The sequence below is a fragment of the Hippopotamus amphibius genome, chromosome 2 (assembly GCF_030028045.1).
Source record: "Hippopotamus amphibius kiboko isolate mHipAmp2 chromosome 2, mHipAmp2.hap2, whole genome shotgun sequence".
Lineage (NCBI taxonomy): Eukaryota > Metazoa > Chordata > Mammalia > Artiodactyla > Hippopotamidae > Hippopotamus > Hippopotamus amphibius.
Genome location: NC_080187.1, coordinates 206,530,034 through 206,546,194, shown reverse-complemented (window position 1 = coordinate 206,546,194; position 16,161 = coordinate 206,530,034). Strand labels below are relative to the sequence as shown.

The 16,161-nt window shown below is 51.4% G+C and overlaps 1 protein-coding gene across 1 annotated transcript in view; it reads left to right on the top strand.

The window, feature by feature from the left end:
* The window catches only part of CILP (cartilage intermediate layer protein), a 36,872-nt gene extending 22,019 nt beyond the window's left edge, over positions 1–14,853 (top strand). The window contains 10 exon segments of the mRNA XM_057722865.1: positions 2,535–2,705; positions 4,501–4,593; positions 5,770–6,039; positions 7,367–7,549; positions 7,967–8,281; positions 9,043–9,151; positions 9,834–9,991; positions 11,829–14,147; positions 14,150–14,176; positions 14,179–14,853. Coding sequence (XP_057578848.1) covers positions 2,645–2,705; positions 4,501–4,593; positions 5,770–6,039; positions 7,367–7,549; positions 7,967–8,281; positions 9,043–9,151; positions 9,834–9,991; positions 11,829–14,147; positions 14,150–14,176; positions 14,179–14,243 — 3,600 coding nt within the window. The 5' untranslated portion in view covers positions 2,535–2,644 and the 3' untranslated portion in view covers positions 14,244–14,853.
* The last annotated feature ends 1,308 nt before the right edge of the window (positions 14,854–16,161 follow it).

Genomic DNA, 16,161 nt, shown 5'->3' with positions numbered 1-16,161 from the left:
GAAGCTTGTTAGAAATGCAAAGTCTCAGGCCTCACCTCAGGCCTACTGAACTAGAAAGTCTGGGTGTGGGGCCCAGGATCTGTGTTTTAACAAGCCTTCCAGGGGACCCCAATGCATGCTGAAATTATAGAACTGCTGCCTGTGACGGCAGGCAAACTCTTGCTTTGGGGCTGCAGGTGAAGTCTAGAAACAAGCAGCTGCTTACGCCACCTATGGGTAAGGCTGCTGTTCATTGCTGGTGGGTGCGCATACCCAAAGTCAGACACGTGCGCACACACACACACACACACAAGAGATCTGGCAGGATCTCAGGGAATCCACATGCAGGGCTCCTCTCGGGTCCAATGGGTACAGACAGGTACCCAAATGGAAGCAGGAAGGGGTAGGGAAGAACTATTCTCATCCTGTGCCCAACAATTCCTCTGTCCCTTGTCCCTTCTGAGGTTCCCTGAGTGCTCCCTCAGAGGCCAGAGAAGCTGAGTAGTTGCCCAACTCAGACAAGGCACCCCAAGCCGAGAGGCCAGGTGATCTGTGTGCCTGAGAGAGCTTGGGGTATGTGCTAAGGCCAGCAAAGTTCTTTCCCTGCATAGGTGGGCCAGGGCCAGGGGAATGTGGGGGATCAGCAAGCAAAGCTTAGGCAAGAGCATACCACCCCCTGAGCCATGAAACGCTGCCCGCATATAGAGGTCCCCTTGGCCCCTTCCCAGGGCTGCTGCCCGCCTCCCCACCCTGCCTCCCTACCCATCCCTCTGCTCTGGCCTGTGGAGCCCCAGACAGCTGCACACCTGGCCCATCCCCAGACCCTGCAGCCTCTCCTCCTGAGGATTGGGAAGTGAAATATGGGCCTCTGGAAGCTGCAGGGGATGTGGGGAGGGGTGGGGAAGGCCGAGCTTCCTCAGGCTCAGATCTGGTTTCGCGGCCGCTTCCCGTGGCGCACTGCCACGGGCTGAGCCACCAGCTGTGCTATATAAGGCCCGGTGGCTGGACCGCTGGAGAGAGGAAGACTTGGACCCCCCAGCTGAGGAGTCCCGCTCAGGACACGGTGAGCCCCACTCTTATTCTCCCCGGCGCATCCCTGCACCCCGCTGCCTGGCTCAGCTATCCTGACCACCCCTTATCTCCCCCAGAGAAGATTCCCCTTTCTGCTTTGGAGTTCTCTCCTTTCTCCCAGTGGCCCAAAGTCTTTTCGCTCCCCAACCCAAGGATAGGGGCCCTCAGAGGGTCCCAGTCTGGGTCTCTGTACCTCTGGGGGTTCTGCTTTTTCTCCCGCGGTCAGCCAGCCTGCGGTCCGCCAGTCTTCTCTGTCTGAGAGCTCTGAGACCTGTGGAATGGAGAGCCTCACCAGTGGAGCGTATGCTGAGGAAACTTCCATGGGCTGCCAGATGGGAAATGGTTTTTCCACAAGGTGCCTCAGGCCACCTTGGCCTCCCAGACAATCCCGGAGCAGCCCCAGACTGAATGCTGCGCAGGCCCGCAGAGCACTCAGCCCTCTGCTCAGAACCCAGGGGCATGGGGTGAGACACACAAGAGATGGAGACCTCAGGGACCCCCACGCTCTGTTCTCTGGGCTGAGAAACAGGTGTTGATGGAGTTAGTGGGCTTAGAGCTGAGTGGTCTGCAGTGAGGGGTTAAGCTCTTCTTCTGGGACAACCAAGTGCTTTTGAATCTTTTTCCCAGAAAGGAGGAATCTCCCTTTTCTCACCACACCCTGGACTTTGGAAGTTGAAAGGAATCATTTTTGAATTTCCAGGCACTGGTCAGATTCTGGGTTGGCCAGAGCTCTGGGGAGAGAGAAAATTGGGTGGGAGCCTAGGCCGCCCCCTCTGCGTCCTTGCCCTATCGCCAGGCCTGCTCTCCTCTCCCTGCTCCTGCAGCCCCTGTCCCATGCTCAGCAGTTACTAGGGGCCCTGGCCTCTCCCAGTGCATCCCCTCTGCTCTCACTCAGCAGGCCCCTGGCTGTGTAGCTCCCAACCAGGCCCCAACCAAACAGTTCAGAAATGTGTTCCAGCTGCAGCCCGTGCACATCTGGGAATGTGTTCATGGAGGTGGTGTGTCTGAAGCATCTGCACCCCCCAGCTTGCCTGGCCTGTGAGGGGCCGCTGTAGTCAGGGCAGGGGCTGCACAGCCTTAATATGTAGCCCTGTTGTGCAAGAGCGTGAGCCCCACCACAGGGTAGTAAATCATGCCCCAAGCCTGGGTCTTGGAAGTGATTAATGAGTCACCCAGAGGCTGCTGGGGGTGAGCCCAGGCCCCTCCTCCTCGGCAAGGAAGCGTGTCATCCCTATTCTCCTTTGTGTCCCATCTCCATGTGAGGCCCTGGCACCTGGGTTTAAATCTGGGTCTGCTTTATGTGAACTCAGAGTCTGACTCTCCGCATCTCACAAGCTGCCCAGGTTTGCAGTTTGGGCAGGTGTCACTCTCACAAGACTTCATTCTGTCCACCTTTCACCCTTGATAAGTCAAGAAATAGTTCTGCTCAAGCCCTAAGAGGTGACTCAGAGATGTGGAACCTGACAAGCCTTGTTTCTCTGTAGGTCATTGATCTGAGAAACTTCTCAGGGGATCCCGTTCCAGGGACAACCCAACTCTGTGAAGGAACCCACATTCATCTCCTGCCCTGTTCCCCATAGGACGTGGGGGAAAGATGATGGGGACCACGGCCTGCGTGTTCTTCTTCCTGGTCCTGGAGGTCACCTCTGTGTTGGGTACAGGCTAAGTATCTGCTGTCTCTCTAATCCCCCACTTGCCACAGTGAAGTCACGTCTGGTCTGGTACCCAACTCTGCATCTGCCTTAAGCCACAGTAGTGGCACTAAGACCTGAGACTGCTTTGTCTATTTATTTATAATTTAAACCTTGCTTGTCTTCCTAAAGGATTTGAGATACGTCCCAATATTAAAATTCACAGAACAGAATCTTTTAAATGAGGAGAGGGGTAGCAAGTGTCACTCAGAAGGAGGAAAAAAAATAAGAGGGTTACCACCGCCCCTAGTGCTAAATTTAGCTTTCTTTTCTTTCATGAAAATTCATTTAAACCCTGTAGCCAGGCTTCACAGAGACACCAGAACCCTTTCTGGTCTCCTCGTCCTCTGACCCCATTCTCTGGTGACACTGAGTTCTCAGGGGAACAGGTGGAGAGAATTTGCCTGGTGGTCTCCCCAAGGCATCTAAGCATCAGAGCTCCCAGCACTATCCTGTATACTCTCTCCCTTCTCCCCTTCCTTTCCTGAGTTCTAGCCACATACTCAGGTAAAGCAAAGAATGCTCAAAATCCTCTCCTAAAGCAGTGAGCACTGCAGGCTTTGAGACCACAGATGCAGGAATAAAGGCTGTCTCAGCATCTTGCCGAATCCCATATGTGCCCACCTCCTGCCTTGCTCTTTCTACCCTGACAGCTGCTGTTGGGGAAGATGATTACCACTCAGCCATCTGAGGGGAAATCAGATTAGTTTGATTAAAAGAGCTCCTATCACCCCAATTAAGCAGCAAAGAGAATACCAATTTGGCTCTCTCACGTGAGAGTTAATTGCCTTTCAAAGCTTTTGCAGCTCTCTGCTCTCCTTTCTCCTTCCTGTTTTGGAGCCCCCAGCTCAGCCTCATGTGGGGTGGGCCTGGAGGCTCGCTGCCTGTGGCCCGAGGTCCCTATACCCTTCCTCAGGCAGACTTCGCCAGCCTGGGGTCAGAAATTAAAGGACTACTCCTCCAGTTAGGCCCCATGAGGGTGAGGGTGGATTCCCAAAGCCAAACTTTGCCAGGAGGAGGGAAATGGACTCTGTTGTCCAGGTCTTGAGCTAAAAAGAGTTGCTAACACTTATTCAGCAAACATTGTTCTAAGTGGATTTTATGAATGAGCTTATTTAATCCCTACAATCCTCTGAGCTAGGAACTATTACTATTTTCACTTTACGGTGAAGGGTCAGATGAGGTAAGCATCTGGCCCAAGGTCACACAGTCAGGAGGTGGCAGAGTGTCTGGGGCTCACCGTCTCAATCTCCATATTCTTCAGAGATGTTTATTTGGTTACCTCATGGAATCCTCATGCCAACTGGACCACCACATGTGCAGTGGGAACTAATGTCTCCATTTTACAGATGAGGAAAGGAAGTTTCCATTCTGCAAGGAGGACAGGCTCAGACTCTAAAGCGGGAGCCCCAGCTGCTCAGCAGCAACCCGTGGCCCATTTCTAGAACAAGAGGGAAAAAAGGACCACCGATGGTTGAGCCTGCACTGCATGCCAGGGCCCTTTGCCTTCACCATCACCCTGAATATGCACCAGGACTCTATGATGTGGGGATTGTGGAGGCAGCTCTATTTTATGGGGAAATGGAGTTAAAGGAATAAAGCTGTTGTGAGGTCACACAACCAGTAAGAGTGAGAATCTGAACCCGTTCCCAGTGCTTATGTTCCATCCCCCACATCGCACTGCTTCCCTACATCTTGAGAGGCTGGTAGCAGGACCCTGTAACTGTCTTGGCCTCTCACTCCTCCTCTTGGCCCTCAGGGAGGCAGATGGTGCTCACTCAGTCGGTGAGAAGAGTGCAGCCTGGGAAGAGGACCTCAGGCATCTTTGCCAAGCCTGCTAACACCCTGGACAGTGAGTTGTGGCTGGATCAGGGAGTGGTTGGAGGGAGGGTATTTACTGAGCTTTTTGAGAGATTCTCTGCAGCCAGGGAACAATGACAGGGTTTCATAGAAAGCCACTTTTTAAAATTTTATCTTATAAATTTATTTATTTATTTATTTTATTTGCCATGTTGGGTCTTTTTTTGCTGTGCGCAGGTTTTCTTTAGTTGCGGTGAGTGGGGGCTACTCTTCATTGTGGTATGTGGGCTCCTCATTGCCGTAGCTTCTCTTGTTGCGGAGCACAGGCTCTGGGCACGTGGGCTTCAGTAGCTGCAGCACGCGGGCTCAGTGGTTGTGGCTTGCGGGCTCTAGAGCACAGGCTGAGTAGTTGTGGTGCATGGGCTTAGTTGCTCCATGGCATGTGGGATCTTCCTGGAGCAGGGATCGAACCTGTGTACCTTGCATTGGCAGGTGGATTTTTAACCACTGCGCCACCTAGGAAGCCCCTAAACCCACTTTTAAAAAGCATTTGAGGACTTCCCTGGCAGTCCAGTGGTTAAGACTGCACTTCCACTGCAGGGGGTGTGGGTTCAATCCCTGGTTGGGGAACTAAGATCCCACATGCCATGCAGCATGGACAAAAGAGAAGAAAAAAAAAAAAAGCATTTGGCCTACGTGTCTGTCCAGGCAGAGGGGACCAAATATATAAGACAGCTCAGAATCATGAAGATTCTGTGTGTGATAGATTCCAGGAATGCTGTAGGGCTTGCTGGGGCCAAAGCACAGGCTGGCAGGAAAGAGGAGGGAGATGAGGATGGAGAGATACCAGGGGCCAGCTCACCAGCACCTGAATACCTGGCTAAGGGAGTTAAAGCCAGGAGTGATGTGGCCCCAGCCATATGGAGAAAGCTAACCTTGACTGCAGTGTTTTGAAAAGGGGTGGGGATGGGTTCAGGGGAAGCTGGAGGTAGAGAGACCAAGCAGGAAGTTATTGACATGGTGCAGCCAGACTGCTGAGAGCTTTAACAAAGCCTTTGGCAATAGTGTGCAGAAGGGTAAGAGATTGGAGAGATGCTGGAGAGAGAGAGATGCGATGGAGCCTGAGACCAGTGAGGGGTGGGTGAGGGGTATTGGGGATGACTCCGAGTAGCTGAGCTCACCTGGGGCTCCAGGGCTTGGCTCCTCTCCTACCTGGCTCTATCCTCAGGTCCTGGGGAGTGGACAACGTGGTTCAACATTGACCACCCAGGTGGGCAGGGTGACTACGAACGGCTGGATGCCATTCACTTCTACTACGGGGACCGGGTGTGTGCTCGGCCCCTGCGGCTAGAGGCTCGGACAACCAACTGGATACCCGCAGGCAGCACTGGCCAAGTGGTCCATGGCAGCCCCCTTGAGGGCTTCTGGTGCCTCAACAGGGAGCAGCGGCCTGGCCAGAACTGTTCTAATTACACCGTGCGTTTCCTCTGCCCTCTAGGTGAGCCTGACCAGCCCCCACCCCCTACCTCCCACCAGCCTTGGCATAGGGAGAGGCCAGGACCTGCGTTTGGCCATGGGAACTCTGGATATCTCACACACACACACACACACACACACACACACACACACACACGGTTCGACTCCCTAATAACCCATTAGTCTCATGAGAACCATAATCTTCCCAACAGTGTTCTGTGTTGATGAATAATTTCCTTTCAGTCCACTTTACCGAGTGCATGTGGCACGGTGGTGAAGACCATGGCTCTGGAGTTGAGCTGCTTGGTTTGGACCTGGGCCTGCCATCTCTGCTGTGTTCTTAGGCAAATGTTCTAAAGCTCTCTGAGCCTCAGATTTCACACTCGTAGAACAGGGGTAATATCAGTAATTCTTTCTAGGGTTTTTTATGAGGATTAAATTAGATAATAGATGTAGAGGGCTTAATGCAGGTGAACGTCTATTAAGTGTTAGTTTCTACTTTAGTTCCTCGGTACCAGACTATACCAGATAACTCTGCTAGTTATCTACATTACTCAACCTTTACACCTGACCTATGAGGAATCTCCATTTTGACAAGTTATTCCAGGTTCAGAGAGGTTAGGTAACTTCTTGGGATGACATAGCTGATCAGTGGAAAGCCGGGATTTAAACCCATGCCTATGTTTGCAGAGCCCAAGAGTTTGTGCTCTTTTCATTCCCTCTCCCCATGCTGGGTGGTTCAGAGCCAGCTGCAGGCCTGCCCACTTCTTGGATGTGCACACTCCCCTCCTGGGAATTCGCCAGGGCACAAGGCCTGACCCTGCAGGCCCAGGGGACAGTGGCAGTGGTCTGAAGCTGGAGCTCAGGAGACCTTGAGCTCAAGGTCTCCTGCATGAGGTCCCAGGCCCCCATTCTTGTACAAAGGCTTCAGACCAGAGGTGAGGACAGTGGGCAGAAGGGGGCTTGATGTCACTGGGGCCCCAGGCCCTGACTTCCCAGGGTCCCTTCTGTAGGAGCACAGGCTGTTTCCACACCGTTAGAGGGTAGGATGGTGCTATCCCCGCATATCCTAGGACAGCGCCTCAAAGTCCCAGTGCTTGGCCAACAAGTCCCTCTCAGGGGCACCCATAGCCCATTCAGCGTCTTTGTGAAAATTAGAGACATCGCTTCTTCAAGACTCCTGACTTCTATCTGTTGGAAAAATCATTGCAGGAAATATAAATATCAATGACATATATGATGTATAAGGAAGCGTTGCTCTCTGAGAAAAAGCAGCCTCAGGGTCAGATATTTTGACAGGGTCCCCTTGGGAGGGAAGTCAGACCATCTGCTGACATCTTGCTTTGCAGGATCCCTGCGTCGAGACACAGAGCACAGCCTCTGGAGCCCGTGGTCTCCCTGGAGCAAGTGTTCTGCTGCTTGTGGTCACACTGGGGTCCAGACCCGAACACGCACGTGCTTGGCAGAGACAATGTCACTGTGCAACGAGGCCACCGAGGAGGGTCGGCTCTGCATGGAGCAGGCCTGTTCAGGTACTACCCCTGCTCCTGGTACTGGGCAGGGCATGTGGCTGGGGCTGAAGCAGCCTAGAATAGGTAGGGTCAGACTGAGACAGAGTCATCCCTTCATTCATCACGTATTAACTGAAAAAAAAAAAAAGTATTAACTGAGCATCTATTATGTGCCCTGATGGGGGATATAGAGGATAATGTGGGAGCATAGAGCAGGATCAATTATCATAGCGTAGGATAATCAAGGAAAGATGACTAGAGGAGGTGTCCTGAGCTAAGTCTTGAAGGATGAGTAGGAATTAGTCACGCAGGCTGATGAAGAAGGGTAACAAATGCCTGAGAAGGAGAGGAAGCATATGTGAGTCCACAGGCTGGGACACGGCTGAAGGAGGGCCAGAATCCATACACACCCTCCTGATGTGGCCCCTTCTTCCACAGCTTGTGACCTGACCTGCCTCATGGGCCAGGTGAATGCTGACTGTGATGCCTGCATGTGCCAGGACTTCGTGCTGTATGGGGCTGTCTCCCTCCCTGGGGGCGCCCCAGCCTCGGGGGCTGCTGTCTACCTCCTGACCAAGACACCTAAGCTACTGACCCAGACGGACAGCAGCGGGAGGTTCCGAGTCCCTGGCTTGTGCCCCGACGGCAAAAGCATCCTGAAGATCACAAAAACCAAGTTTGCCCCTATCAGGCTCACAGTGCCCAAGACTAGACTGAAGGCAGTCACCATCAAGGCGGAGTTCATGAGGGCAGGTACTTAGATTCTCTGGGGTAGGGCTGGGGAGGAAGGCTGGACTTTTAAATAAAAGGATTACAGTACTAAGAGCTGGCTTCCCAGCTTGCCCAGAGTAAAGCTCAAAAATCCACAAGTCCCAACATCTTTCTCCCTCCCCCCTTTACTTCTCTCTCTCCTCTCCTTGCCTCTTACAGTCCCCTCTGCCCCCACTGAGTCACTCTACTCCTATCTGTTCTTCAAACATACAGGCACACTCCTGCATCAGGGCCTTTGCACTTGCTATATACTCTGTGTAGAGTGTTCTTCCCCCAGATATTGGCATGGCTTGCTCCCTCAAATTTATGAGTTCTTTCCTGGCCATCTTATCTAAAATAGTCGATTACCATACGGTATGAGCTTTGAAGGGCATAGAGAGAGAAGCTGGGGGAATTCAGAAATGGTGCAGAAGGGCCAGAAAATTCTGCTGGAGTGAGCAGAGCAGCCAGCTCTGTCTCAATGGCAGTGTTTGGGAATCTTGGCTGGTACAAGGTCCCCTTGGTTCTCCACTGCCCACCAGATGCTGCTCGAGAGGCCATGGGAGCAGGTCCCAGGCTGAGTGGGTAGAGGAAGTGGACTCCATTCTGGACCAGCTACCTTATTAGGACCATTTGAGGGGGGCTGTGTGTATGTGTGTGTGTGAAGTCATGAAAATTTAACACATCAAAATACCTGATGCAAGGCTCTGGAGAACCTGTCACAAAGAAAAACCCGAAACATCATTTCTCATCTTCTGTCTCAGAGACTCCATACATTGTGATGAACCCGGAGACAAAAGCACGGAGAGCTGGGCAGAGTGTGTCCCTGTGCTGTAAGGCCACAGGGAAGCCCAAACCAGACAAGTATTTCTGGTGAGTGTGCTGCCAGCTAGCTGGCCCAATTCTCCTCTTGAAAGTCAGAGCCTTCTTGCACTGGATCTGGATTTGTTAATCATGACAATAACAAACAGAACAAAGTTACAAGTAAGGCCCTGGTGCAGAGCCAGGCAAATGGGCACTTACAAGTGGGGGCCAGCAGGGTTGAGGCCACCCAGACAAGCAGCAAGCCCTGTTGTTGTCCTGTCGAAGCTGGGGTCCCGGCAGAGCAGCTCTGGTCTTGGGGTCCTGACTCGTATCCTTGGGACCTAACCAGGTTCCCCAGCCCCAATTTCCCAGAGAAGGGCAAACAAGGTCAGGGTCCCCAGTGGCTGTCCTTTAACCTTCACAAACATTTTATAGCCATTACCTTGTTTGACCCTCTCAACAATTCTGTGGAGTCAGCTAGGAATCACTGCTCCTGTTTCATAGAACAGGAAGCTGAAACTCAGAAGTGAAATGATTTGTCTAAGGGTCCATAGCCAGTTAGTGGTGGGGCTGAAACTCAGAATCAAGTGCCCTGACTCCCAGGCCTGTCAGTGCTCTTGAATTAGCCGAGGCAGTGGTGGTGTTGGCATCTGCAGGGACCCGTCCACCATCTGCCTTGCTCCTGGCACTGTCCTCAAGGATAACAGCCCTCCCGCTGCCCCCTCAGCCTGTCCATCTCCATCCCTTGCAGGTACCACAACAACACACTGTTGGACCCCTCCCTCTACAAGCATGAGAGCAAGCTGGTGCTGAGGAACCTGCGGCGGGACCGGGCCGGGGAGTACTTCTGCAAGGCCCAGAGCGACGCTGGGGCTGCAAAGTCCCGCATTGCCCGGCTGACTGTCATAGGTAAGCCTGTCAAGGGCCCTGGGGAGCCTCTGCCACAGCACCAGGGAGCAAACCAGAGGGCATAACTGGGCAGCAAAAACTTGGGCTCTTCTGGGCTGTGCACAGTGCTGTGCTTTCTGGGACACAAAGATGGCACAGACTTCGATCCTACCCTCACAGAGCTGCCGCTCCAGGAGGGGTGGAGAGATAAGGGACAAGTCAGTAAAGATAGAAAAATGCAGCTAAAACAGGAGATTGTGGATTGTGGATTCTATAGATGAGAGACAGAGACCTTCCAGGTGGGAGTGGCTATGGCTGGTTGCTCAAGGCTTAAATAGTGGTTCTCAGCCTTGGCTGCCCATTGGGACCATCTGTTGAGTTTTTAAAATACTGATGCCTGGGTCTTACCTCCAGAGAGCCTGCTTTTACTGGTTTGGGAGGTGCCCTGGGCATGCACAGGTTAAAACCTCCCCCGGGTAATTGTAATTTGCAGCCAGTGTTGTGGACACCCGGTCCTAAACAATGGCCAGGGTCTGTGTGTATGGAGTTGGGTGCATTCCAGATCAAGGAGCCAGCGTGAGCAAAGGTATAGAAGTGGGAAACTGAGGGGCCTTTACAAGAAAGGGTGACCTGATTAAAGCTGGCTTCTAGAAGTAAGCTGGAGGAGGAGAGACAGGCAGCCAAGGCCAATCAGGAACCTGTACTTGGAAAGTGAGGGGGCAGGAGGCTATCTTAGTAATTGGCCTAAACAAAACCAAACAAAAGGCAGGAGAAGAGAAAATTTGTTCGAAGGATTCTGGAATATTTCACAGACTCCAAGAAAGTTGAGCAACACACCTCAGGACAGACAGGACACAGGGCGCTTGGACCTTGGCAGAGAAGATGTGGAGCCCTGTCAGTGGTGGTTGCCAGCTCATTAAACCAACGCCCCCTGCTTGTCACAGTTATTTTTCTTTTTTTTACAGTGATTCTTAATACTTTAAATTTTTAATATTATCAATTAAAAATATTTTTTACTATTCTAAAGTTAAATTTATAGATAATAACTACATATAATTTCCAAATATATATGCACATGGCCCCTAATAACATAAAAGGGAAATACAAAGAAAATAATTTTAATACAAAATGGTATGTATTTCAATATGTAAGTGCTTTGGCATAATGACACAAGAACGTCAACCAAGAGGTCAGATACTTGCACTTGAATCCAGTCACCATGAATGTGACAGCTACAAATATTGATGGATACACAGACCTCATTTCACATTCCTTGGGCAATTGTTGTAGGTACGTGATTTTTCTGAGACAAGAAGAAATTCTTGGTATTTTTCCAAGCTAAATGAGGTACAATATTAACTTCATTTATATGGTAGTTTCATTCTTGAAAAATTCAATATGTGGTAAAGCTATGTAAAAAATATCAGGCTCTGATCATTTTAAACATGTTTTCCACCTACATGAAAATCTGTAGAATATGTGAAAGTCAAACAGGATGCAGAAAAATACCTTACATGAGAGTGCCAGGCACTGCAGAAAACAGATCTGCAAGGCCCTCCACCTACTATAAGCCAATAGCACTCCAAATTTTGGTGGTAACTCAAAACACCCTCACAAATTTTCAAGACCCCTCCGATGAGGACCGCTACTCTAGTGGTCTCAGCAACAAACTCTGTTTCCCTGTGTATAAAATAGAATTAGTAATAGCTGTCCTGTCTCCCTCCCAGGAGTTCTGTGAGAGTTGGGAATCACGCAAGTACTTTGAAAACCCCAAAGCACAGCTGAAAGGTGAAGTTAAGGTGCTCCCTCGTGTAGGAAAAGAACTTGCATTTAATATCCGAACTATTTCCCTCCATAGCCCCCGATGAGCCTCCTTGCAACCCAACCCCCGAGAGCTACCTTATCCGGCTGCCCCATGATTGTTTCCAGAATGCCACCAACTCCTTCTACTATGATGTGGGTCGTTGCCCTGTCAAGGTCTGTGCAGGGCAGCAGGATACTGGGATCAGGTGCCGAGATGCTGTGGAGAACTGCTGTGGGATCTCCAAAACAGAGGAGAGGGAGATCCAGTGCAGTGGGTACACACTGCCCACCAAGGTGGCCATGGAGTGCAGCTGCCAGCGGTGTACGGAGACCCGGAGTATTGTGCGGGGCCGTGTCAGTGCCGCTGACAATGGGGAACGCATGCGCTTTGGCCACGTGTATATGGGGAACAAGCGTGTGAGCATGACTGGCTACAAGGGCACGTTCACCCTTCATGTCCCCCAGGACACTGAGAGGTTGGTGCTCACATTTGTGGACAGGCTGCAGAAGTTTGTCAACACCACCAAAGTGCTGCCCTTCAATAAGAAGGGGAGTGCGGTGTTCCATGAGATCAAGATGCTTCGGCGGAAAGAGCCCATCACCTTGGAGGCCATGGAGACCAATATTATCCCCTTGGGGGATGTGGTTGGTGAAGACCCTGTGGCTGAGCTGGAGATCCCATCCAAGAGTTTCTACCGGCAGAATGGGGAGCCCTACACAGGAAAAGTAAAGGCCAGTGTGACCTTTGTGGACCCCCGGAATATTTCCACAGCTACGGCTGCCCAGAGTGACCTGAACTTCATCAATGATGAAGGAGACACCCTCCCCCTTCGGACATACGGCATGTTCTCTGTGGACTTCACAGATGAGGCCACCTCAGAGTCACTTAATGTTGGCAAAGTGAAGGTCCACCTCGACTCGACCCAGGTCAAGATGCCAGAGCACGTGCCCATGATGAAACTCTGGTCACTCAATCCAGACACAGGGCTGTGGGAGGAGGAAAGTGACTTCAAATTTGAAAGCCAAAGGCGGAACAGAAGGGAAGACAGGACCTTCCTGGTGGGCAACATGGAGATCCGTGAGAGAAGGCTCTTTAACTTGGATGTCCCTGAAAGCAGGAGGTGCTTCATCAAGGTGAGGGCCTACCGGAGTGAGAAGTTCTTGCCCAGTGAGCAGATCCAGGGGGTCGTGGTCTCTGTGATCAACCTGGAGCCCAGGACTGGCTTCTCCTCCAACCCCAGGGCCTGGGGCCGCTTTGACAGTGTCATCACTGGCCCCAATGGGGCCTGTCTGCCTGCCTTCTGCGATGACCAGTCCCCCGAGGCTTACTCTGCCTATGTCTTGGCCAGCCTGGCTGGGGAAGAACTGGAGGCAGTGGAGTCTTCTCCTAAATTCAACCCAAATGCAATTGGTGTCCCTCAACCCTACCTCAACAAGCTCAAGTACCGCAGGACAGACCACGAGGACCCACGGATCAAGAAGACAGCTTTCCAGATCAGCATGGCCAAGCCACGGCCCAACTCAGCTGAGGAGAGCAATGGACCCATCTATGCATTTGAGAACCTCCAGGCATGTGAGGACGCACCCCCCAGTGCGGCCCACTTCCGGTTCTACCAGATTGAGGGGGATCGGTATGACTACAACACGGTCCCTTTCAATGAGGATGACCCCATGAGCTGGACTGAAGACTACCTGGCATGGTGGCCCAAGCCAATGGAGTTTAGGGCCTGCTACATCAAGGTGAAGATTGTGGGGCCACTGGAGGTAAATGTGCGATCCCGTAACATGGGGGGCACCCACCGGCAGACAGTGGGAAAGCTGTACGGAATCCGGGATGTGAAGAGCACGCGGGACAGGTACCAGCCCAATGTCTCATCTGCCTGTTTGGAGTTCAAGTGCAGTGGGATGCTCTATGACCAGGACCGTGTGGATCGCACACTGGTGAAGATCATCCCCCAGGGCAGCTGCCATCGAGCCAGCGTAAACTCCATGCTGCATGAGTACCTGGTCAACCACCTACCACTGGCAGTCAACAACAACACAAGTGAGTACACCATGCTGGCGCCCTTGGACCCACTGGGCCACAACTATGGCATCTACACTGTCACTGACCAGGACCCTCGCACGGCCAAGGAGATCGCACTTGGCCGGTGCTTTGATGGCACCTCTGATGGCTCCTCCAGAGTTATGAAGAGCAACGTGGGAGTGGCCCTCACCTTTAACTGCGTAGAGAGGCAGGTGGGCCGTCAGAGTGCCTTCCAGTACCTCCAAAGCACCTCGCCCCGGCCCTCCCCCGCAAGCACTGTCAGGGGAAGAGCACCCTCAAGGAGGCGGCGGGCAGGTCAGGATGGCCAGCGCCAGCGCGGAGGGATGGCTTCTCTGAGCAACTAAGGCTTGTGGTACTTCTCTTCTCCCCTCACCTCACCTGACAGCCATTGTGAGACTGACGCCCAAACTGTCACTGGTTTAATTTAAGCCCATCTGTTCTGGTTCAACTTGCTTGTTTGTTTCTTCATTCCTTTACCAACTGCCTTTGTCCTGTGATACGGATTGGCACGGAGATCCCCAAATGTCAAAATAAAGCCTCTTTGTCCTGTTCTTTACAAGAAACACAAGAAATTGGCCAAGGGCTAACTGTGTGGCTTTGAGCGTTCTTCATTTAATGCCATCCATGGAAATGTCCTTCGTTTTCTTTTTTGCATGGTTTTGCCCACCTCTACAATAATGATAATCTGATGTTGAAGAGCAAATAACCAATATAAAGCATATTTCTTGGCCTTGCTCCACAGGGTGTAAGCAAGGCCTCCATCACAGCTCATACATATGAAATAAAGGAATGAACTATAATATTTTTACTTGAACTGTAAATAACTTATTTCTTTGCTGAATCTGAAACTCTAGTGCGCATTCAATATTACACTGTTGAATATAGGGTAATCATAGTTCCTCTACCAAGTCTGGAAAAAACATCTCCTGGTATCCACAACTGCACTAGGTTTCTAATTATATTAGCATGTTTCCCTTTATATTTGCTTTTGTTCTTGCTGGAAGCCCAGTGTGGCACAGAACAGATGTCAATAAATGCACATTTTGTACTTAATTTTGAGGTCACTGACCTGTCTTTAAACCATTAAACTGAGCCAACTGCTCAGAGGGACAGAGGGGTCTCTGAAAAGTGGTCACAAGGTGGCATGGGGCACAGCGCCTCCCAACCCCAAGTTACAGGGCTGGGTGACTGGGCACATATTCTAGTGGTCAGGTTTGTTCTCATGGATCATATTTTCCATTTGCAGAGCAGAGATTCCTGGAGTTGTGAGCATGTTCTGGCCCCTGAGCAAAGCTGAAACCATGTCCTGATTTTTTTTTCTTTTGTTCCAGTACTGGGGAGCTTATAAAATGGCTTGGCCCAGGGTCTGGCAAGCTGGCCAAGTGGTCCTTGCCGAAGCAACCCCCCACAGCCTGCTGCCTTCTCCATTTGGGCTGGGCTGACCTCACTCAGAAGTGATGGGCTTTTTCTTTTTTTATTTCAAGTTCTTCTAAAGATGCCCAGCTTTTCCAGACACCAGATCTCTGTTGTGTGTAACAGCCTCTGTCCCTTGAGTAAAATGACTGGTTTTACTCAAATGGACAGGGTTTTTTGTTTTTGGAAAATGTGTTTGGTTTAAAATAGTAACTCAGAGGCCACTGGATGGTGCCAGAGTGATCTTGGGGGCATCGATAGCCAGGGGTGCAGGGTTGAGTAAGATGCACTGATTGCCTCTTTCCCAGGCTCTCCAGAATCTGTTAGGAAAGAGGCCAAGGTGTTCGGGGGAGGAGAGGGCATCATTTACAATCAGGACAGAAAGCTCTCCTTGATCCCCTGGCTGGCCTGGTGCAGTTCCTTTTGGCCGCCTCTAGTCTCGCCTGGATTTGCACTCTTGACATCTACCCAGCTCCCAGAGTTTCGGTTCATAATCAATTAGAAATTTCTCTGGCTAAGCACCCCATCCCCATGACCTCTGAGAAAGTGAGTGTATGCAGGACTGGGGCCTAGTGGCCTTGTGATTGCTCCTTGACCTACTTCCAGACTATGCTTCCCAGGGAGTGGCTCCCCCTGATTGCTTAGGTTGGGGGCGGAGCTTGACTGCCCCTGCCAAGACGTCAGTGTTCAGCTACCTACAGCACAGATGCCTTGCTGCTTCAGGAGTAAGTATGTGCTGCTTCAACCTGACCATCTAGTTCCCTTTAAACTCACCAAAAGGGGCCACTGGGAAAGGTGGGCTGACTGGGCTACCAACCTATGGCCTTCCCTTTCTGTTCTCCATTGAGGGCCTGAATAAATAGACTCCAGCAAGCAGCAGCTGGTACTTGATTTTTCTTTCTTCACTCATCAAACATTTATTGAGTGC